Here is a 25,537-nt window from a genome sequence, read left to right on the forward strand (position 1 = left end):
TGGTACTACAATAAAGCCTCCCTTTGTATTCTAGACTTTATACTTTGATTTAACTTCATGATTACGATATACTTTGTGAGACTAACGTGGACGGTTACTCCATATATTATGTGAAATGATTGTAAATTTGAAACGTTTTGTTGAAAATATTCGATGATCAACCTTTGTGATTTATTTCTGTACGAAACAGTTACTTTAATAAATTAACTTCTAATCCTAACGTGTAATTAAATTCACATTGAAATCGTCCACCTGAATCTTCATAAATAAGAAATATAGGTTTATCTACTTTACAGCGAGTTCCCGTAGTGATTATGACTTTACTTTTCCTACTGTCAAGATTAAACGTAACGCTAAGAGCGTCGTGACTTACAACTTCTCGCTACCATCAAAATTGAGAGGGTTGTGATTAAAAATTTCGATGAGAAAAAAGAAATTATTTGTAGATCAGTGAGAATATGGGAACGGAAATACCTACGTTGGTAGTAAGAATCTTGATATAAGTTACTGTTTGGTTGTATTATCAGTGAACAGTAGTTGAAAGTACTCAATTTATCTGAACCTATGGATAAAGGAGGGTAGATAAATAGAAAGGGATATTTTTTTTTAAACTGTAATCTAATCAACTTCCTCAATGACAGTTGGAATACATCGTGCATTGAAAAAAAATAAAGAGAAAAAAAAAAAACAACAAAATTTGAAGTTTTGAATATTAATGTGTTTCAACTTCCGAAATGATATAATCAAGAAAGCTATTCGATTTCAACACATAAGATTGTCGATAGGAGAACTAGTGTAAATAAAGAATTTAAACAGTATTTTAAATGTTGAATGGAGGTTTAAATTGTTATAAGAACATCGTTCTTTTATAATTCCTAAAAATGTGCAATATTTTGGAATTGTCTTTCATATTTTTTGCAATTTTCTGTGATATTATTCATTCCTGGAACGAACCTGGCTTGCAGAGAGACGAAAATAGATATAGATGGCAGCGAGATGATCCAAATTCCAGACTGCGGGGGTAGGTCATATTTTTTAATATTGATCCTTATTCTAGAATACGGGGTATGTTTTTTTACTTTATCTTCATATTTTATATATGCATTTAGAATGGTACATCTTTTTATTCATTATTTTCTGTTGCGTAATTAACTGTCATGTTTAAAGTAGTATGTTAGCTTTTATTTTTATTACTAACTTCAAAATTTTGTTTCTTGCGGTTCAAAACTATATGCTGACAGCGTGTAGAAATTGAAGTTATTTGTTTAACATCATATTTTGACAGAAAACAGACATATTGCCACTTTCATGAGATAAGATTTTCACTTATAATTTAAAACAAATCCTAATTATTACAGATGGAAATTATCTATTTGAGAAATCTGGGTAGTGATAGTATTTTAACACTTAAATGAAGGTCAATAGAGTATATATGAGTTCTATCTAGAGAAAAAAATTTCCAAATTGACGCATCCAAAAAAACCAATAACCTCCAAATCTGAAAAAGTGGGACTCCGATTTCAGATGTTAAACAAGAGGTACTACGATCAAAGCTAACAAAATGATACCCCGTCGCTTGCAAAGACAATGAATTGTTAAGGGAAGACCCAGAAATAATTCGGGTTAGAAACAAAGTTGGAGGAACACAGTGTCATTGTATGAGATTCTGAGAAACTTCCATTAGAATATGATAAGGGTTCAAGGAAAAGAAGCGGATACAAATGTGTACTATGGTGTGCAGATATGACGAAGTCCATGTTTTCCCAAAGTAAACCCTTAAAATTATTCAGACGTAAAAAAATAATTATGAGGTGCAAACATACATAATGTGAGTAAGATTCTGTAAAAGATTCACAAATCAAGTAAAGCGGTTCAGGAGCAGTTGTGGATACATCAGTAGGTCAGAAGAAAGAACAAACGAGCAAACGAACGGCCGGACGAACAAACGGATAAACTCCCTATCACTGTGGAGGTATAATAATTCGTGACGAATTAATACTGTGAAGGGAAAAGGAATATTCTGAATTAAAGTTTGTCAACAAAACACTCCGTTATATTATCACAATATTTGTCCAAATTTGATGTAACTACAATTAGAAGTTAAATGAACCAAGTCAAAATGTCTCATTCAACCGGATTATTTCTGGGTCTGTATGTCCATTATTTTGATACGATCAATGCGCCTTACCCTAGACGGATGAACTAGAAACATTGAATATTCTTCGTTTTAAAGTACCCAGTTCTCACTATGTCTGACTTTATTTGTTTAAGATATTAATCTTTTGAATGGTTTCACAATACTTGTTGTAAATATTTTCAACAAGTGTCGAATTTTAAGGCCTCTTATCTGTTTATGTAAACTTTCGCTTATTCTTAACCCTTTAACATATCTTTAAAATATGTTAAGTGTGTATTCTCGTATTTTACTGCTGATATCTGACAAACTAAGAATATTTCGATTATTTTCATGATGATTTAGCAAATATTAAACAAACCACATGGTTATGATTAAAATGAGATTTTAGGAAAACTTTAATCGAACAATACCAACAAAACGCTTTTACGAAAAATAGACACCAGTCTGTATATCCTCCTGCTCAACTCTTAACAAAATCCCATATTATGGTTTTGTTGTATCCCCTCATTTCTTTGACAACAACTTTTCGAGTCTACCAAATATACTATTTTGCGTGTGGAAAAAGATATAGTTATTGTTTTTATCAATTAAAATAATACAAAAGCAGAAGATTCTGATCATACATTTTCAGCTGCTCGAAAAAATAAAAGTTTTGAGCTCGTCTGCTATGCTCACGCGCGGCACGAGTTCATTTATCAACATGTTGAATTTTTTCCCAACATTCTACGATAACTTGTTATGTAATATTGTTAACATTTGATGTGTTTCGGTTTCTGCAATACCGATATAATCAACTGTAATGTTCTAGCTGATTTTTATTACAAGTTTTATGACTTTTTGTGTATCTTTGTTCTTTCACTGATCGAGACAAAACGCAAATTGGGAGGGTTGATAAGTCACAAAACTAGGTAAACACATGGTTTTGCAAGTTTCCCTGTCGATTTTCTTCTGCCAGCACTTTTGCGGTCCCTTAATGTTTTTATCCGTTGAAAATAATTTTATTTATATGCTGACGGAATTTATTTTAGGCGCAAATGTTCAAGAAATGACTTCATCAAGATGAATGTATGTCGAATAAACGGTCTATACGCATTTTCTTTAGTAGAATTCGTTAGAACAAAATCCGCGAGATAACATGTCTGACATAATTTTTTGTTTAGCTACAATAAATAATACACTTTACAATCTATCAATCGTCAAGTGTGTTTATATTGTAGAACAATGTAGACTTTAGATCTTGACGTTCGCATGTTAAATACCTCATTGCATTTTTGTATTCTTACAAGATTTAAAGTATTGATAAATCTTGAAGTCAATTTGAGTAGCTAAGAATTAATAGCTATTGGGCTGTTTACCCCCCATCCCCACCCCAACCCCCTTTTTAGCTCACCAGGGCTTCGGGCCCCATGTGACCTTATGCCATCACTTGGCGTCCGTCGTCGTCCGTCGTCTGTCGTCGTCGTCTGTCGTCGTAAACTATTTCAAAAGTCTTCTCCTCTGAAACTACTGGGCCAAATACCTTCAAATTTTAACTAAATGTTCCTTAGGGTATCTTGTTTATAAATTGTATCCGAAGTTTTGATCCATCGACAAACATGGCCGCCATGGCTAAAAATAGACCATAAGGGTCAAATGCAGTTTTTGGCTTATATCTCAAAAACTAAAGCTTTTAGAGCAAATCTGACAGGGTTAAATTGTTCAATTGGTCAAGATCTATCAGCTCTGAAATTTTCAGACGAATCGAACAACCCATTGTTGGGTTGCTGCCACCGAATTGGTAGTTTTAACAAAATTTTGCAGTTTTTTGTTATTATTTTGAATATTATTATAGATATATATAAACTGTAAGCAGCAATAATGTTCAGCAAAGTAAGATCTACAAAAAAGTTAATATGACCATAATTGTCAATTGACCCCTTAAGGAGTTATTGCCCTTTAAAGACAATTTTACACAATTTGTTCATCAAGTTTGCTAACATTTAAAAATCTTCTCCTCTGAAACTACTGGGCCAATTACCTTCAAACTTTAACTAAATGTTCCTTAGGGTATCTTGTTTATAAATTGTATCCGAAGTTTGTATCCATCGACAAACATGGCCGCCATGGCTAAAAATAGAACATAAGGGTCAAATGCAGTTTTTGGCTTAAATCTTAAAAACTAAATCTTTTAGAGCAAATGTGACGGGGTAAAATTGTTTAATTGGTCAAGATCTATCTGCCCTGAAATTTTCAGACGAATCGAACAAGCCATTGTTGGGTTGCTGCCACCGAATTGGTAGTTTTAACAAATTTTTGCAGTTTTTTGTTATTATTTTGAATATTATTATAGATATATATAAACTGTAAGCAGCAATAATGTTCAGCAAAGTAGGATATACAAAAAAGTTAATATGACCATAATTGTCAATTGACCCCTTAAGGAGTTATTGCCCTTTAAAGACAATTTTACACAATTTTTTCATCAAGTTTGCTAACATTTAAAAATCTTCTCCTCTGAAATACAGGTGAGCGATCCAGGCTCTTGAGAGCCTCTTGTTTTGTTTGCCCAACTTTCACTGCACAACGCCTTTTGTTGTAGAAGTATATAGGGTATATTTAAGTAAAAAGATTATTGATGAGCATTTCAGTGCGGAAACATGTTGACAATTTATCAATTGATAGACTTTTAAAAGTGGGTAGAATTTATTAGCAATAAAGGAAATGTCCAATGAAAACCAACTACAAAATGGAAAAAAATGTTCTCAGAAATCTGTTTGAAAGACAACTATTCTCATTAAATGCTTTATAAATGTTTACGATGACATAAAAGGAATTAAAAAATAAAACATACATTATTTAAAAAAAATAAAGGATATGGGGTATCCATCCATGACACAAAATCAGAATATGCACCGCAAAAAAATACACACAAAAAAAGCAAAGGATAAGCGCTTTTATTGCTGTTCTGACTGTTATATTAACAAAAGTATTACTTTGAAAACTGTACTGCTTCCCTTGCTTTGTAACAGGAAGTTTGAAATACTTTTAAACATTAAGTTTATTTGTAAAATAAAAAATACGATGCTCCGCCTTTTTCATCGTTCAGATAATCCCGTCAAGTACATTTGCATTATATAAGTTTCAACAAATAAATAATATCAAAATGCAATCAATCAACGGGCAGACTTACAAAAGGAACTTAATGAAAGATAGCAAGGATTAAAGAAAAATGAAAACCTACATGTTGAGAACATCTTTTCGGGAAATAAATCTTTTAGATAAGTTATAATTTAACGCCTACGTCACTACGTTTTACGTAATGTTTGTTGTGTTTAACAGATGGTTTTCAGATATACTTTCCGTTTTGTTTTGTTTTTTTGTTTGTTATTTTTTATATATTTTTTTTACAATCTATCAACATTATGTATACAATAATTGTTTCGATTGACGAAAAATACAACCATTTTTATATACCACTGGATCGATACCTCTGCTGGTGGACTGTTAGTCCCTGAAGGTATCACCACCCCAGTAATGAGTGCTTCGATACTGGCATGAAAAAGAAGCATACTGTGTAATTGTTTGCTGTTACAAAATTTTGGAAATTATTTCAAATTAAGGAATATAGTATCTCCCTCGTGCTAAGCTCTGATTCTTTGCACGGCTTCGGCTTTACTTTTTGTCTTTTTGGTTTTATCAGCTCTTCAACATTTTTATGATTTTTTGATTTTCAAATATTTTGGCATCGAGAATCACTGAAGAGATATTAATTGTTGAAATGCTCATCTCGGGCAGTAAAATTGGTACCGTGAATCATGAGTGAGGGAAATGAACAATATTACAATCGCAAGAGTGCAAGACTAAAAATATCATGCAACCGTAGGCTCTATCGATGCTTTCCGAGTCAAAAATGCGGACTTAAAATCTTACCCCAGGGTTATGAGATTTCTTCTGATTTTGCATTATTTTCATTTTTTGGTACTTTTTCTCGCCTGTTGGATTTTCAAATAGATTAACAATATTTAGATATTGCGAGGAAAGCAGCGCGTATAGTGTCATCCAGGAGATTATTATGAACTAAGATATTCCTGTCTAAGCCATTTTCCAAGCCCTATTAAAGATCGTCAATCTTTCGTTCGGGTGGTAAAGATTTCATTTTTGGTGTTTGATTCTTTCAAAATATCTTAGTACATAGATACCATGCATATATATACTAACACTATAGACATTCAAGTTGCGCTGAATTAATGACAATTAACAATTTCTATCTGTGTAATCAAAGTCAATGTTCCTGTTTTTTTATTGAAAATCACCATGAAACCTATGTTTATCTTAATGGCAATAATAATTGAAATTGTTCAAGGTTTTGGTAAGAGTATCGCATTCTTCACTTTTCAAGGATGTTTGACAAAATTTTAGACGCTATTTACATCAAAACTTCTTTTTACTATGCTTTAAGCCAAAGCTTATAAAACTTGTGGATGATGCAAGTGTCCTGTGCAAAGAAAATGTCCCTATATACATTATAACTTGACAGTTCAAATTTAGCTTGAAACATGACGATTTTGGTGAACATAAGTATTCCGTCTGAAAAAAAAATTTCATGACCCCCCCCCCCCCACCCCGAATATCAAATGGTCGTCCCTTTTTAAAAAGAAGGAAGTAACCATACAAGGCAAAAACTCATTAATAGGTCTAACACTAAGTTGGCCAGACGCTTGTTTCGTTTACACAAGACTTAGAATAGAAACAATCGGAGGCTTAATCAATGACGAAGTTGATTATTGAAAACAAACAAATCCAAAACGTTTTGCCAAATATGCATAACTCAGGCCATCTATGCCTTGGGGGAAGTATTAGTTATTTTAAATGATTTTTAGTATTTAATGAACTTTTTGATAAGTCTGAAAATGCTGTATACTGGGTTGGTAATATGTGGTAATTAGTGGGATCTATACCCGGTGGATGTAGAAAGTCATCAAAGGTACCAGGATTTAGTACGCATGACGCTTAGTTTGTTTTTTTGTTTTTTGTTGTTTTTTTTTTTGGGGGGGGGTTCTTTGTTTACTTTTTTCTGCTGGAAAAGAATGACATATCCTTTTCTTCTAAAACGCTTCGGGGTTGCACCAAACTCATTTTATAAATATGTTGCATAGTTGTGATTTCAGAATTCCATGGCTTATAGGCTTTATCAGGTATCATAGTTCTATGATATTTCATTGCTGATAATATTTCAATCCATCCGTCTTCTACTTGACACGTGGACATTCTTACGCCCATTAATTTTTATAGTTATTCGCCTCCTCTAGAAAAAGAAGACTTCTGTTGTAAAAACACCTTAAATTCTTGCATTATCTCATAAAACTATACACTAGTATACAAAGATCTTTTTATTATAATTATGATATCTTTTTAAGTATTTCAGTAATTAAAAGATGACAGATAAAATCGTGATAATTATTGAGAGGTTTCTAAGTATCGAAATTTATATTGCGCTTCCGCCGTCTCCCCAATAAGCACGTGCTGAGAAAATAAAACATCTGGAGAACTGAATCACAATAATAAAACTTAGACTGTGTTGGATGTAGGGTTAACTTTATATATACAAATTATGTTATTGTTACAATATCAAAGATATGTGTACTTCTGCTTTTTTCAACTGAAAAATAATTAGCCAAGAGATAAACACAGCGAAACCCTGTGTTATGATATAATGCTCGAGATGATGGATTGATAAATCATTAGACTTTCAAAATGTTTTTCAAGTGATATTGAAATAATTTCATGAGCAAGAAAAAAATGAATTCGCCCTGTAGAGTGGATGGATTCAAAGTAAGTAAGTTGGTGTTTATAGCTAACAATATAGATAGACCTGGATTTTATTTCTTTGAAGATTTGATGAACTCCAACAGTATTTTTGCAAAGGTTCATTTTTCTGAAAAACAAAAGCCCTCCATGTTTACAGAACTTCGGATTAATATAAACTATTACTGCAAACGTATGTTTCTCTTGCATCCAGCTGACGTCTGCATTCTCAAAAGGTTCCTATACAAACATGGAGAAAATCAGTATACCCATCAGGGCTAATTATTTTGTATGGGGTAAGATAAACTCAAATCAGTACAGTTTTAGTATAGGATTAATTATATTCACACAAATATTCCTAAAAAGGAAGTCAGTAAATGGGCGTTAGTATAAAGCCAATGTCGATTTTTTTTTTGCATGTTAAAATATCCTTATGAATGGCCACTGGTTGTGACCTTACAACAAAATGTTCTCCTTGGAGTGAAAATTCAACCCAAAAAAGTCTCCCAATATTCCTGTCACAAAATTGTTTCGTGTTAACTAAGGTAGAATCAAATGATTTAATTTGGGACATATTTCTTATTTTATAATTTAAATCGAAACAAACTCTTGAAGTCTTTGATGAAGGAATTGTAGAGGTTGTCTAAGTCGTTGACATTGGCTTTGAAGCAAATACTTTGTCATTTGTTTTCACAAATTGACATAACCTCCTATCAAGTAGCGTTTTCTAATGGATAAACAAAGTGATTTTTCAAACTTTATAAGGTATTGGTTTAAAATTAAATCATTTCAATTGCTCATTCGAATGATCGTGAGCTTAAAATTATAGCTAGCTTATTATCAATAAAGATATTGATTGTTACATATTATATATAAATAAAAGGAGATGAGGTACACGCCAAAGGAGACAGCAACGTATAATGACATACATAACAAACAGACATGCGCCTTTCCCAAGCCAGGAGCTTCTGGCCTTTGTTAGTTTTGTATGTTTATTTTTAATTTTAGTTCATTTAGATGTTTCGGAGTTTAGTGTGACGTCCATTTTCACTGAACTAGTACACATTTTTGTTTAGTGGCAAGCTGAAGCCCGCCTCCGGGTGCTGGATTTTCTCGCGCTGTGTTGGAGACCCATTGATGGCTTTGGGCTGTTTTCTGAACTTTGGTCGGGTTGTTGTCTCTTTGACACATTCCCCATTTCCATTCTCAATTTTATCAACACAGTCTTGTAAAGGTGTCTATGTAATATATGTAGTATTGAAAACCATTCAGAGCCAAAATGTGAGCAAATTAAACATAAACTATCAAAGACATGCCAGTAACATCAAATATAATAAAGATGTGATGTTAAACAACCACTGACAAGGCTACCGAGTTTAGAGAGAGGCTGCTTAAATATGATATATCAACATTGTCAAAACATTGATATATAAAGATAAAAGTGTGATGATTTTTTTTTGTATTTTATATTTTTATTAGATTCATTTACACGAGCATTCGGCGATATCAAAAGCTGTCAACTCCAAAAATAGGAATAGCATTAGATTTGATATAAATGATGTACACATTTTGTAATTTTATCGTACGTACTTACAATGTATACCTCCATATAGAATAACAAGTTACCAAAATCGAAACTTTTCGAGAGAAAAAGAAATACTGTAGGTGGTGCTTGAAAACAAATCTGACAGAAAGTTGAAAGTGTCAAACGTTAAAGGGCAATTAACCCCACAAAACATTAAAAGTGGACCAGCAAAAACCAGCTTAACACATGTGCCTCGAAAGTGTGAATGTGTGTCTGTCCAAAGTCATCAACCGCGGAAGTCGTTTTCTTTAGTCATGTCGTAATGTATTTTAATATAGCTCTTTAGTTAATTTTAGTATTGGTGTCAGATCTTTAAAATTCTCTTTTAAACCTTTTCTCGGCTTTTCTAGGCTCTGGTTGATTTAGAGCTTGATATATTGTTTCATCACTTGTCTTTTGTTGGGGCCCATATGTTTACCTCTATATAAAAATAGATGAGGTATGATTGCCAATGAGACAATTATCCACCAGATACAAAATGGCGTAGATTTATTCAACTATGGGTTGCTAGATATCTTTTGATTTAATGTGTTTTGTTTGATTTTGATTTTTTTTATAAACTTTCATCAATTGTTTTTATAGAGGGTGTCTTTATGCGTTATCTCGTCCATGTACACCCTCACCTTCTTTTCATGGTGACTTGCATGAGACAGGTCTTGCTATCTTAACACGAAACTGATGTTATTGTTAGCGTGATGGTATTGACAGGTCTCCTTGCAAATGAATGCCACTCAATGTTTTTGATGGATATTAAAACTGCAGTCATTATTTTCTCCTAAGGGGTAATAATGCAGTTTCACAAAATATCAAAGCATCGCTGCGTTTTGCCTTTACAACCCATGGGTGACTGGTGATTAGAAGTATGGTCACTTTCGTCTTCTTCCGACCGGCAGTAGAATCCTTGCCGAAATGGGGCGTCTGTTTAGTTGTGCCATATGTATAAATACACAGTTAGGATGGGAACGTTGTACATCCGAAGCTTCGTGCAGAGAGAGTGCCACGCTCTGTGCACGTTAAGAACACTTACAACAACTCTTTCACATGGCCTTTTGTGTTCTAGTGTGTGATGCCTAGATGTGATTGTTATAATTAGAAGTTTAAAGAGCTTCTGTAAGTTTATGCTTTCAGACCGATAAGGAACAATTCCTTTAACATCACATCCTTGTTCTTACTATAAATAGTATTATCATCATCATTATTCAAGGTTCTTTCTATTGTTATATCCGTTACAAATCATTGTCGCAATATAGTCGTTTCAGGCAATAATCAACCAATCAACCGATCATATATTATTATTTAGTATTACATATATAATTCAGTTGTTCATATGTAGTCAAGGACATTAATCATTCCCGTAGTACTATAGTTCATATACAATATTGAAATAGATGGGGGTAGACCCCAATCATTCAAATATGTGTAACCGTACAATTTTAATAGATAAAGGGGTGTCAAATCTAATAGTCAGTTGAAAAAAATATAATGAACTGATATTAGTTTACCATTTACATGTCACATATTTAAATCGCTAGTTAAAGACGCTTTTATTATATTAGACCCTGCTATTTAATCATTATACATCTTCAATGAACAGGTATTTCAATATTCTGCATTTTTAAATATTTATTTTTAATTATAACTACTTTAGTATTTCGTTATTAAATAGTACTCGATCTCTTTCCTATTGATATCTCAGCAGTTTAGCTTATTCATCACTTTTTAGATAACCAGTTAAGGCTACCGAACGTTCACTATCTATTACCGTTTGTATGTGACCTGTCAAATTTTTCCGCCCCAGTCTCGTTGTATGTATGTCCGCCTCTTTCTTCGGCAATTTATCTTAAGAAATTAAGATGTCCTTATCGGGTCATCAACTTTAACTCTATTAGTCTGTATTGGTGGTCTAAATATCAGCATATCAGTTTAATACAGGTGGTTGTAGGGTGAATTTTGATCCACATCAAATATTAAATTCACGTTGAATGATACTTACCGGTAGATGGTGAGCTATTTCTGGTATGGAACTTTAGAAAGAAAAAATAGATTACACAATTGATTTAAACTTTTAAGAACAGAAAAGTCATTATATCGACTGGACAATTATTTCATTGAACATATGTACAGAATATCCTCATTAGTTCACTTGAATTAACGGGCCATTATGCAACTAACAATTATTATTAAGCCCACTTTGTTATTATCATTGAAGACCTTGTCATAATGTATATTTGTAATATTGTCTCATTCTCCGAGATAATGTTTCCTGTAGTTGTAGCTCGTGAAAGGAAATAACGCACATTTCTTTCCAAATTAGTCTATATCACTTTCGGTATCACGATTTTTTCACCAACACTCTAAGACATTGATTGAAACTTATGAGATTCCAGGGATATTGTTCTTTCGTATTCTTATTTTTATGGCGAAAATTTTATTATAAGTTGGTGTGGCTCAATATAATAATGTCGTGTTAAACTACGCTAAAAATTATCTCTACATGGAATATCTCCAAGAGGACAGTTTTATTTCAGAGTGAAAAAAAAATGAGCTGTCAATGATTTGTGTCGCTTTATATCATTTATATCATATAGGAGTCACACTGTCTGCCTGTTAGTTCGTCTGTCTGCCTGACTCTCCATATATTCCTTGTAAGCGCAATTCTTCCAAACGGACTACATGGAAACTTACACTTCATCATGATGTGCATAAAGGAATATTATGCCGGTCATGTTAAGGGGTAATACGTAATTTGCATGGCTTTTTGTGGTTCCATTTGTGAGTTCACTCATTTTATCTCATACGATAACAATAAAAATTCGCACGTGTAGTGGTGAGTAAAATAGTATATATATAATTTTTATTACCTTAATTGCAAAATCCGCACGTGTAGTGGTGAGTAAAAAAGTATATATATAATTTTTATTACCTAAATTGCATGAACAGAGAATGACTGCTGACAGTTTTATTTGTTGCAGTGAGCCAAATATCTGCTCGTTAATCTGCTAGACTGTCACGCATGTGTCATTAAAACTAAATTGCTGCTTGACATTTCACCTATAATCGTAAAAATAAGACAGAATCGTTCTCTGTAAATAATACAGTAAATTAAGTAATTTGGAATTAATTGTGAGAATTAATTGTATTTCTAGGTGAAAGCCAAATTCTTGTTTATAATTCGGCAAGTCTAAGATTTAATATTTTCTATAAGCAACATATTACTAAGTTGTATAACGGGTTTGATGATGTTGACAAGAAACAAACCTCTACTTGACATTTGACCTTGAAAATCAGCATGCAGTAATCAAACTCATTAATGTATTTTGTATACTTAATCTGAATTGTATCTGTACATAAGATTTAAAAGGGGCTACTGTTTGCTAATAATTAGGTGTTCCAAGTTTGACAGGATTAATAAAACTGTATACGTTTGGCAAGTTCAGCCGCACCTTGTTGTGTCTTTGATCTCCAAATTTTGAACTTTTAGTATATCACTGTTTCAAGGTTCAAGTCTTCTTATAATCAATAACTCGCTGGTTTTTTGTATACCAAGACTGTGGAATAATGGTTTCCGTTATTTTGTTTTTATTTTGTTATAATTTAATTTTTTGAAAATCAGTTTTTCAAGGTGATAAGTTACGTTACAGTTGCCAACCTAATTATTCTACATCGCATTGGCAGAATCATTGATTCAGCATGATCTGGAACCCTGAACATTTCATGACAGCAATTCTTTCTTGAAGAATAATTTGTGTACACCCTAGGCCTATAACTAGCTATCTGTATTGCAGTACTCGATTGCAAAATTACATAGCTGTTTGCAATTGCAATGTCAATCGGAACAAAAAGTCTGCTGTTCACAGATCCTAATTGTATTTACCGTAATGATAGCCAGTTATACGGAGTAGTGTGATGTTTTTCCAAATTGCAACTCAAAGAAATGGCCTTTATTAGCCCTCTCTCTTTTCCATCGTTAGGTTTCTTCTCCATATTCCATTCCCATTTTCTTCAATTTTGTTTTAATAGATATCAACAAATGTAAAAATAGTTAGATATATAAAGTTTTACTCCCAATGTACAATTTTGTTTTAACTGAATTTAGCGACGTTTTTGGTTTGTTTATAATTTTGGTTGATTATGCTTACTGTTTTCGTATTTCCACGATTAAAAAAGAATTGTGAGTATCAATGTCGGGAAATTTAATATGCATATCAGAAACTTATTTTGTGTACATTATTAATTCTTTCTTTTCGTGGTATTTATTTGTTTGAATTCATACGGATCACTTTCCTTTGCAGAAAGGTTTGTGGACCATTAACTAGACGATATTGTTGTCGTGGTTGGACTAGAACTCCCGGTAGTTATAGCTGCATAATTCGTAAGTATAGATATTCCATCATACAATAATGTCATCTGGCAACATTTATTGTCTAAAGAATGACATACTATTGTTCTAAGTTCAATGCAATAAAACAGATTTTTCAAAATTGACACAAAAAATTAAATTTTGACCATCAACACTTCAGTTAAGCAATACCTTTTGGCTTTTCATAATTTGCGTTTGTGATGTTACATTGTAGATTAATATATCCTGCAATCAGCCAACAATTGTACAAATAACAGGTTCACAAATTAATGTTTGCTTTATTTGTACTTGTAACTTAAACTATGTCGATTTCTTTGAAAAAACAGAGACAACTGTTTGAATTTTATCAACTAAACCTTTAAGTTCCGGGTATGGATTGCAGGATAAAAACAATATATGTACATTGTCGGAAATATAAATGTATTTGTATTCGCTACGAAATAGGAGAAAAGATCGACGAGTCTCGTTTTTCGTCCTGTTTCTAAAGCTCGTACATATAAATTTTATATTTTCCGGCAATGTACATATATTGTATATATATTGTACTTTAGAGATTCTTATAATTACTTCTGTATGCTACAACCATGCAATTAAGAGGTCCATCAAGCTTTCCGTTTCTTTTTCTATGCATTGTTTTTACGCAATATCAAGTACAAATAAAGCAATCATATCTCATCTCCTTATTTTTATATTTGATAATAATAATTGCAGTACAATATAAAAATAAGGAGATGTGGTATGATTGCCAGTGAGACATCAATCCACCAAAGTTAAAATGAAGTGGATGTAAGCAATTATAGGCAACCGTACGGCCTTCAACAATATCAGATAAAGACCAAATTATAGGCAAATCTATCCTTGTTTTAATAAATGTCTCACCCCCTTGAGACGCAAAATATGACACTCCGAGCCAAACATTAAATTTCGATGAACAATTAACTTTGAAACCAACGAATGTTGACTAAGAAGCTGGCATTTGGTTAAATTCTATGATAGGAATTAATTTCTATATAAATCATACTTGAAAAATCGCCAAAGTAGTTTTTTATTGTGCAACATGCATATGAAGTCTCAAAATCTGCAACACGGAAAACTAGGGAGAGGTGTTTGAGAAAACGGAGCACTGGAAACTTCTGCTTCTGCTTGATGGAAATAGATTATGGTTCGGTTCCTTCCGTGCAATACATTATTTGGTACTCACAATTCTCAAAACAGAAATTTTGATACTTTTACTTACCTTAATCGCTTTTTCTCCGCTTCAAAACCGCCACCCCGTGTCAAACACAGCTAACACCACCGCATGTGGCGTTCTACATGGAGGAATACAAGAATAAATCTATGATAAAAAGCAGTGACACTGTAATGATCTAAGAGAAAGAAAATACAGACCGCAAAATATAGTACATGAATATTCATTTAAGAGATATATTTGACAGCACTGACATCTAAATAACCTCCATAAAAAGGGATGTATAAATACCCTGCCACGTCCGGTCTGTTTTTGTTACTTGTTTTTCTGCTTTGTATCGATCTGATGAGTTAAGACCTTAATTTTCAACTGATTTTTATAGTTTGATCATATGCTGTATTGTTACAACACTGTCCCATGTTAGGGGAGGATTGGGTGCCCGCTAACATGTTAAACCCCGCCACATTCTGTATGTGCCTGTCCTAAGTCAGGAGCCTGTCATTCAGTGTTTGTCGTTTGTTGCTGTATATCATATTTGTAAATTCGATCATTGTTTTTTTAATAAATCAGGCTGCTAGTTTTCTCGTTTGAATTGTTTTATATTTGTCATTTCGGGGACTTTTATAACTGACTATAAGATATGGGTTTTGCTCATAGTTGAAGGCCGTACGGTGACCTATAGTTGTTAACTGCTATGCCATTTGGTCTCTGGTGGAGTGTATGTCTCATTGGCAATTATATCACATCTTCTTATTTTTATATCCTCATAGATACCAGAAAAACCACATCTTATTTTTATATCCTCATTGATACTAGGAAAATTTTGTACGCCAGATGCGCGGCTAACTTTACGTGCCTTCAAAACGATCCTACAATATTCTCAGTGTGCTTTTTTCAAACAAAAAGCCTACAATTCAGTGGTTTGCTTGTCGTTGTGTTACATTTGTGTTTAGATTTATGTTATGGACTTTAATAATGCCGTTGTAGATTATTTTGACTTCCTAATGTTTGCCTATTAAGTTTTACTTACCTTACGAAATGGGTCATTCCCCATTGTGGAATTCGTACAGTTGCCAGTATTTTCTTAGACATATTTCATCCACGAACTGATAGCAAGAAAGGTTGAAAATTCAACTATTATACGCACTATGATGTTTTTGTTCTCTGGGTTTAATTTCATGCAAGTGTATAGATTCTTTCCATACAACTTTCTCAATTTTTGTATTTCTGTTGGATTTTTTAACAGTGTGTTCATTTCAATATATTTTCTTTCATTGATACTGTCATGAAATGCATTTTTTTTTATTTTCTCTAATCCATAGAAATAAGATAATGTGGTATGACTGCCAATGAGACAACTCTCCATCCATGCTTGTTTCTTACATTCTTTTGAATTTCTTAATAATTTTTGGAAATTCGTGGTGCTGCATAATCTAATTCAAATACTGTGTATTCATTTTTATTCGTGGGATAACAATTTCCGTGGATTTTGTGTGCACAGCTGAACCACGAATTTAAATGTACAATTTTTTTTTTCTATATGCTTATATGCAGTATTTTGCCAAAACCACGAAATAAAATATCTACGAAAATGCAAGTTTTTCTAAAGCCACGAAAATTGATATTCTCGATAATAAATTAATCCAGAGTACCATTATTACCTTGAAAAATCTTTAAAACAGACACACTGGGTGTCAGATATTTACTCCGATTCAGAGTTTTTAAACCGTTGGGTCGATGCACGTCATTTACTAGTACTAAAATTTAAACCTAAATCTTTTGGGGTTTGTTTATACAAAGATTCATTTTATGAAACATGTATCCATAAAGATAAAAAAAAATCCCCCACTGTGACATGGAATAGAAATTCCTTTATAATGTTTAAATAAAGTAAATATTCTGGAATATTATTTCCACTGGACGAATTATTACAGCATTTGCTCCAAACGGAATAAAGGGTATATTGTATAGAAAAATTGTTCCAACAGGATGAAATATTTTTGCCATAGGGAACTTCTGTCAGGAGGAACAAATAATAAGTTAACAACTGAGGAGGAGAAACAAATATATGTTGACCACTGAGGAGGAACAAATATACGTTGTCAACTGAGGAGGAACAAATATACGTTGACAACTGGAGAGGAAAAAATATACGTTGACAGCAAAATCAAATCCAATCAAATCATTTTATTGGTGTAAAATCTAAATGACAATGTTTACAAACATACAATATTTAAATTTAAGCAACATTCATATTATATAAGTATCTCGTACAACTGAGGAGGAACGAATATACGTCTTAATATGGAAATAAGGGTGTTAACAAGTACGGGTTATCATACGGCCTTCAACAAAATATCAAAACTCAAACCCGATAGCTAGCTTTAAACTGCTCAGCAATACAAAATGAGAAACAATTCAAAAGAAGCCAACGGCCTGATTTATACAAAAACAATACGGTAAACGAAAAACAGCTTTGACATATATTAACCAATGGCAGTCAATGGACCTTCGTTGCTTTTGGACTTTAATTAAAAATGTCAAAATCAGTGCAATATTAATTCATTTTTTCTGATGTAAGTGCTCATAAAAATAATAATTTTAGTGAAATTGGTCAATCTTTAAGAAGAATCTACTTAGTTTTATGACTTTTAACAACCGCAGGGATTGTGTAACATCTATGCAACAAATTTAACCCAGTAATTATCACTAAAAGTACTTTAACTGTACGCCTAAATCGGTTTTGGGCTGAGCAAAACTTGCGTAATGGATAATTGTCATAAAAATTCAGTAACAGGGGTAAACTGACTTGAAGAATCCATGACGTTTTATATCTTTTCAAATAATCAGCCTGAGACGGTCCGTGCAATGGATTAAATCTAGTCAATTATCCAGTCTATATCGAGCCTGCTTCCTATGTCCCCAAATTTAGCAATGTTAGGATGTATATCATGATCAGAAATAGCTATGGTATGTGTCAACCTGCTTAAGTGGGATCAAAATGTGTTTGAAGTGCATAAATTAAAACGTCAGTGTTAACTTTCAATGTATAAAACTTGATACAAAGGTAACCTTATGCTTATAAAAGTATCTTGTTGTATTTTATTATAAGATTTATTTAACTAGTATTGGCTTACTACTATTTAAGATCAGTTTGTTATAATTTGTTTTGTTGACACTTGTGGTATAGGTGAATCGAGTAAAGATTGTGTTCAGATGATTAAATTTATTTATTTTTATACTAAAAGCGAATTAAAGGCGAGCAATCAATATAATGCAGTAGTGCTGGAAAATGTGAAATTGATTGGAATTTAATAAGGATATGTATATATATGTATATATTTATTGGGAGCATATCATAAGATCATTTCTTCATGCATGCATATATACATGTAGTATTGTAAACCCCCATAATTTGAATAGGATAAAACATCATTTAGTCTTCATATTATATGTAACGAATGCTGAAACATTCAATGATGATTTGTCTACTCATTACACAATCAAATATCAAAACAATACTTGCAAGGTCTTAGAACAACTGGAAATGTGTCGTTTTAGAAGTTAAATTTTCGTTTTTGGGTTGAACGAATGAAAACAGAACAAACCATATATAAGGTCTGTAATACATGTATGTGACGCATCCAAGGAATTGTAATAACGAGTGAGAATTTTTTTTTAAGACGGTCAAAGATAAAGCAAAAGAAATAGTTATATATCGCAAGTACTATGCATGCATAAAAGGATGCATTGGGTATACGTCAATGAGACAGCAATCCTACGGCAGAAAATAACATATATATATGATATATACTGTCAATAGACATCGACATTTGACAGGTGTCTATGCAATGTGTTAAAAGCTCTAAATCGTCCCAAGTTTATATTATTAAGTTGTGAATAAATTGAACAGAAGCCATCGACACAAAATTCCCAAAGTAACAAAATCATCAGGAAACGAGAAAAGGCAACCAATGACAAGGTTTCTGATTTGAGACAGGCGTATGAATGTTTAGCGTGGTCAAACTATTTTGTCAGATCTCAGCCTCACTTTTTAAAATCTAGATCAATGGAATAACAAAAGATATATAAAAGATGGCATTAAAACATGTTGCGGTCAATGATAATCTTTAATGATAATGGTAATAGTCAGTCGATTGAGTGGTCAGGGGATCTTAAATGTCGACTGAGAGGAAACCTTAGGTCTGGCTTACATTCATTTATTGCGCATAGTATCGTTTTTCATATACTGGTAGTATCGTTTTTCCCTTCATAACGATCCGACGCTCTCGTAAGAGTGTCCGATCTTTGCCTATTATCTAGAAGTTTCATACATCTAAAGTTTGTGTTGTAAAACATATTTTTCTTTTCTCTTATATTTAGCTACGTGTATACAAAGTTGCAATGGTGGTAGATGTGTACAACCTAATCGATGTTACTGTCAAAATGGACAGATGTCTCAAAACTGTCCTCTAACACGTATGTATATGATTATTTATTTGATAGATAGAAATCAATGCCGACAACCAATGAATTACAAGCTCCTGACTTAGGACATTTATGCAGCATAACAACGGCATAATCGAGACAACAAAATCCCATGTACTGTACTGTAAGACAAGTGAATACTAAATACGGAGTAATACCGTATCAACGAATGGTCGCAGTTACTACAAGTAACGGAAATTGATCAACCTGCTAATAACGAATTTATGTCGCTCATACTGTAATATTGACGGCTGTACATTGGAGTAGATTCCATCTGAAACTACTATAACACATAGTGTTATAGTGGTCTCAATTCTATGTGTTATAGTAGTCTCAGATTCCATCCATACAGCTTAAACGACAATCTATCAGCTAAAAATAAAATATAAATCGTTCAGTAAACAGCACAGAAGACACGATTTTACATCATCAAAGTTATAATGTATATAGTTTGTTTATAAATGTGTATAGAATTTCTTCAATGAAGAAAAATGCACGGTCTTCTTCAAAATATTTGCAAGGCGAATTATTTATACTTTTATACCGTGATAGTAGTTTCCTTTTGGAATCCAACTATACTAATTTATATATAACCAATGCCAGTCTATTCATATAAGATTTCCCCTCTACTTCATCATCAGGTTAGTTCGTTGAACCTTGTGTGATTTTCTCAATAAAATAATGAATGGTAGCTTCTGATAGTTTTATATGATTATTTAATCACGGATAAAAAAATCTCTCCCCGATATAATGTTCCCCATTCTTACTTTGTAATTTTGAATATTGTGTAATACTGAGACATACTCATTGTTAGTATTATATATTCCCAGAGCAGCTAGGTAAAAGAAATCATGTCAGTTGCTATATTACTGAGTCTGCCGCAGTTAACAATTCTAGCTGTTTGATAGTCTTTAGTTTTATATGTTATGTTTTGTGTACTACTTGTCTTTTCGTCGTTTTCTTCTTTTTGTGCCGTGGCATTGACGGTCACTTTGTTTTCGACCAACTTGAGATTGAATATCTCTTTGTTATCTTTCACATCTCCTTTAAAAAGAAAATAATACAACCAGAATCACTGTGGGATTAATGAAGTCATTTGAGTTCATTTAAATTTTTTAAATGAAAAAGAATAAGAATATTTATTGAATCCAAATAAAGGGCCCATTTCCGAGCATATACATATATATATAAAATGAATGTGTATTCATGATAAAGCAACAAAGAACGCCTTCAAATGCGATTACATATACGGATTTTGTACACAATCGTTCCGGATGGATTCTAAAGCATATTAATTTTGGCGGGAAGAATTGTCAACAACTTGCTAAATCTGTTCGTAATATTTCATATTTGTGTAATTTTCGCGATTTGATAATGTATCTGATTGGTAGCCATACCAGATGATATTTTGGAAAACTTTTTCAATAATAATTTGGTCGCCGTGATTCATCTTCATTTAAATTAAATCACTTAATTTAAAAGAGTGTTATCAAATATTGACTAAAAATGAAATTTGAACGCCTTTCTGCTGATGTTTAAAACATGTGAACACCGATAACAATACATTGATAAACTAAAAGGACATAATCAAGGTATTCACAAGATTCACATCATTCAGTGATTCCCGTCCCGATTGCATCTGGATTTTTTTTAGCAAGATCAACAGTCGGACAATAACCAGTCCAGTCGAGAAAAAAAAAACACGACTGAATGCTACGCGAGGTTTTGCACTTGCCTTAAAGACAACACCAGAAAATAAATATTATAATTGCAACATTTGGACCCCATGCAGTCTTCACGCTCAACCACAGGCCCACCAAACCAGGCTTGTAAAAATGCTGTCGGGTCTGAAAAAATCATCTCTACAAGCCAATAGAATCGTAAAATTCAGCTTCGGGCCTGTAGATTTTAAACTTTATCGTGAAGACAGGGACCTTAAGTGCCTGCATTTCTATGCCACAGTATATGCTGCAATAGAAAATTTCCACCAGCACTGTAAATAAAAACCAGCCAGCAGCATAGAATACATGTTTAATCCAAAGGCAAAGGTCCTGTTAAGGACCACCCAAATCTTTCATAAAGAAGTCTTAAATTGTTGTCTACATCAATCATTTGTCAATAGAATAATTAAAAATAAATAAGTAAATAGGTCTTTAAAAAGATAAATAATACCAATATTACTGTTTGCCATCTTTAAGTCCTCCACGCAAGGTGGCAAAGGGGCTGGGTGCCCAAGGCAATGACCACATGCATGTTTTCTACTGTTGTTGAATTTGTGTGGCACAAGATAACACCAGATAATCAACATCGATGCATTTCATTTTGCAGCACAGATGTGAGACATCAAAATAAGTAATTAAAAATTCAGATAGCTAATCATGAATGCGCATGCATTTGTTTCCACCCACTGGCATTGGGAAGTAATTTATCACCCCATACATGTATTTGCCATTGAGTGTACAAGTCCCTGTCCAAATCAGACGGTCCATTTTGGCCAGGGACTGAATTTTCTTCCAATTTTTCTGAATATTTTTGAAAAATTTCCTCCATTAAGCTTTAAAGATTTTTTTTATATTTGTATGAGTAGGAATTTGCCCCTAAAAAGCAAAATCATGAACCCCTGACCCTGTTGCAGATTTGCCTCAAAAGTGTTAACTTTAAAAACATTCAAAATAGACGATGATGGAAGGCAAAAACAAGTTTTATTTTGCAATTTAAAAATTGTTTTGGTTTTATTTTCAATAAATTAACAATGAAATATCTTTAAATTACAACTTTGAGTCAAATTGTGCTCATCAGGGGGTCACAAAGTCCATTTTTAGGTGTAGTTGGTTATGCCACTTGGGAATGAGAACACAGTTATGTTTAGTGGACAACATATTGACGGTTGATATCTGTGTTTCCTGGACCAACTGTGCAGGGGCGTAGCTACCCGGAGGCACGGTAGCACGTGCATCAACGTCGTTTTCACAAAAAAAAAAAAAGAGAGAGAGAGGGAGAGAGGTTGAGGAACAAAGTTAACATATAGGAATTGGTCTTTCTATGTATGCATTTTAAAAACTACACAAAGAATAAAAGCAAGAGGAATACACATGCAGCGGAATTTTTAATCCTGTAAGACATGTATGTGTACAATAAATACATACAACTGGTGTAAACTTAGAGGAACTTTTTATATTACGGGCATTGTTTAGAAAATACCAGCTACATAGTTGTTGGTACCACAACCATACAGTATACTCGCTTTGAGTGCAAAAAAAAAACATAATCCCTTTAGGGTTAACAAAAAAACTTGAAAATTATTATTTTCCGCTTCGCCCTAAAGCACACATCTTACTAGAATGAAGACTCTTCAACTAGTATCGATCCGGGAATAATGACTGTTACCTTGTGAACTAGTTCAATATTGACTAAGTATGTAGGTCTTGACAACACGAATAGTTCATTTTCACATCACGCCAACGTATCTCGTCCTGTGTGCATGTAATATTTGCTATCAGACATTTATAACAATTCAATCAATCAATAGTTTCCGTATACTAGTAGATGAGAAGTTGGAACTGCTGTTGTTATAAAAAAAAAGTACACATTTTCCAGTACATGTTTTATGTTTTAATTTATTTTACAAAAAAATTCTTTTATATAGATTCGATAATTCGAAGTCGTTTCTATATGGGCCGGCTATACGAATGGTTGATTGTAAAACATTTAAATAAATTGTTAATTCTAGCTCGTTTTACTGGACTATTAGGTCATTCAATTTTAAAAAGAACTGTCTGTCCGAGTAGGACACTAAACTGAGGGGCCTGATGGGGGGGTCTCATCACGATTCACGAGTTGATTTTTTTGTCAATCACGATTCACAGAAAATAAATTTCCATGATCACAGATCACGAAATTATATAAAAAAAAAAAATCTGTAGAAAAACGGATCACCATAGTGAAAATGCGCCGATCACGAAGAACGAAAATAACCCATCAGGCCCCTCTAAACTGCTGATTCTTGTTCGAAAGATACACCAAACTTTTATTACACGTATCTTCACTGTTATCATCTAGATATTGCCATACAACTGGTCGAATGCATATGCATTTGTTAATTAGCTGGCTAATTAAAAACGCAGATCGTGATCAAATTACCATTAACTCTGAAAAAGTTCATTAATTTCAACTTCGAATATTCCTAACTACGTAAAATTCGAAATTCCCATCTCTCTCTTGTAGAGTTTACCCATAAAATTTTTAAACATCTGAATACATATGTTAAGCAAAATATATATGAGAATGTGTCCAACAAGTATTGGGTATCCATTATGTTTATGCTAACAGAAACTCCACATATAGTATTGTGTTTATGTTTATTGTTTGTTTTTTTAAATCTACTTTGCTCAATACAAATACTAGCATATGGAACAAATCTCTGTGATTTTAAAAGCTTTCACTTACAAAAAACGCAAGCGATAATGTTAAGTCTTCATTCGACTCTAAGTTAAACAAATAGTTGACCAAAAAATTACAACAAAAATTTTTAAGTTTTATTTCGGTTGTGATTGTTTTGAAACGCTGTATATGCGGAGCTTTCGGGGGGCTTTGCCCCCCTCGCCCCCCCTACCAGGGCTTTGCCATGGACCTACTGGGGGCATTAGGCGGCCCCCAGACCCCTCGCCCTTTAGTTTGTGATTCCACTTTATTAAGAAGGTAGCTACGCCCCTGCTGTGCAACAAAAATTGAAACTTATATTACTTTATAAATATGATCAATTATAAAAGTGCAATGTTGATTGTTTTTCTTTTACCTACTTTCTGCTTCCTCTGATATTGACTTGTGTAATTACTAAACTGTTTTACAGTCAGTTGATTAATTGCTAATTACTACAAAATATTACATCACTGATGAGATCTGCCAATAGTATACACAACAATAATGTGGCCTTGTGTTGGATCTTTTAAGCTTCCTTTGGTCATGTAGCTTCTATTTATTTTAATCATTAGGCTTTCTAGACTTCGAGCATGCACAATATCAGAGGGGCTCCCGATGAAAGAAAGTAATGAAGATCTTCGTCTACGTTTCACTTTTATTGACTCATTGCTCTTAGTGTAACAGAAAGCCTTGAATTTATGTTATCACTCAATGCAAAAACTTAGCATGAATTTCCCACCTATATTTCATAGCTAAAATGTCACTCCCTAAAATCAAAGCAGAATTGTTTACAGTTCAACCCAGCTCAGTATCTTCTGTAGCTATGTGAAAAGCTGACAAAATTATCAATTTATTTAGGATTACTTGTACAAGACATGTCAACATGTTACACTATCAGTAACAGATTACATGTAGATCTTGGTTTCAGAACATTTTAATTGTTATGATAGTGATTATTGACAATTTATTTGTTAAAATGAGGAAGAAGATACATTTTTATGCACCTGTCCCAAGTCAGGAGCCTGTTTTTCAGTGGTTGTCGTTTGTTGATGTGGTTCATAAGTGTTTCTCGTTTCTCGTTTTTTATATAGATTACACCGTTGGTTTTCCTATTTGAATTGTTTTACACTAGTTTTTTTTGGGGCCCTTTATAGCTTGCTGTTCGGTGTGAGCCAATGCTCCATGTTGAAGGCCGTACTTTGACCTATATTATTGTTTACTTTTTACACATTGTGACTTGGATCGATAGTTGTCTCATTGGCACTCATACCACATCTTCTTATTTATACTTAAAAAGATGTGGAAGATACCAAGGAAACATTTAAGAGGAACTGACAATGCCATGGCAAAAAAGGAAAGATTATGAAAATACAAACAAGACCACAGAGCACTACACAGTAAACTGCAGATCTAGTAACATGAAACCCTACCATATGATCCCTAAATCATTGATATGTCAATTATGATACTTTTCCATAGTTCATAGGTATTTTAAGGTGTTTCAAAACATCAAGTGAAAGGAAAACTTATAATTTCTTTCTTCATTGCATTAACATGTACCCAGTTGGTGAAATG

The 25,537-nt window shown here is 33.0% G+C and overlaps 1 protein-coding gene across 1 annotated transcript in view; it reads left to right on the forward strand.

Annotated features, from left to right (window-relative positions):
* Positions 1-259: 259 nt before the first annotated feature.
* Positions 260-25,537, forward strand: part of LOC127735298 (fibrillin-2-like) — a 116,741-nt gene continuing 91,463 nt past the window's right edge. Inside the window, exons 1-3 of the mRNA XM_052245425.1 lie at positions 260-1,021; positions 13,799-13,878; positions 19,439-19,534. Of these exons, the coding sequence (XP_052101385.1) occupies positions 882-1,021; positions 13,799-13,878; positions 19,439-19,534 (316 nt within the window). The 5' untranslated portion in view covers positions 260-881. The remainder of the gene's footprint in view (positions 1,022-13,798; positions 13,879-19,438; positions 19,535-25,537) is intronic.

The sequence above is a fragment of the Mytilus californianus genome, unplaced genomic scaffold (genome assembly GCF_021869535.1).
Source record: "Mytilus californianus isolate M0D057914Y unplaced genomic scaffold, xbMytCali1.0.p SCAF_3, whole genome shotgun sequence".
Taxonomy (NCBI): Eukaryota; Metazoa; Mollusca; class Bivalvia; order Mytilida; family Mytilidae; genus Mytilus; species Mytilus californianus.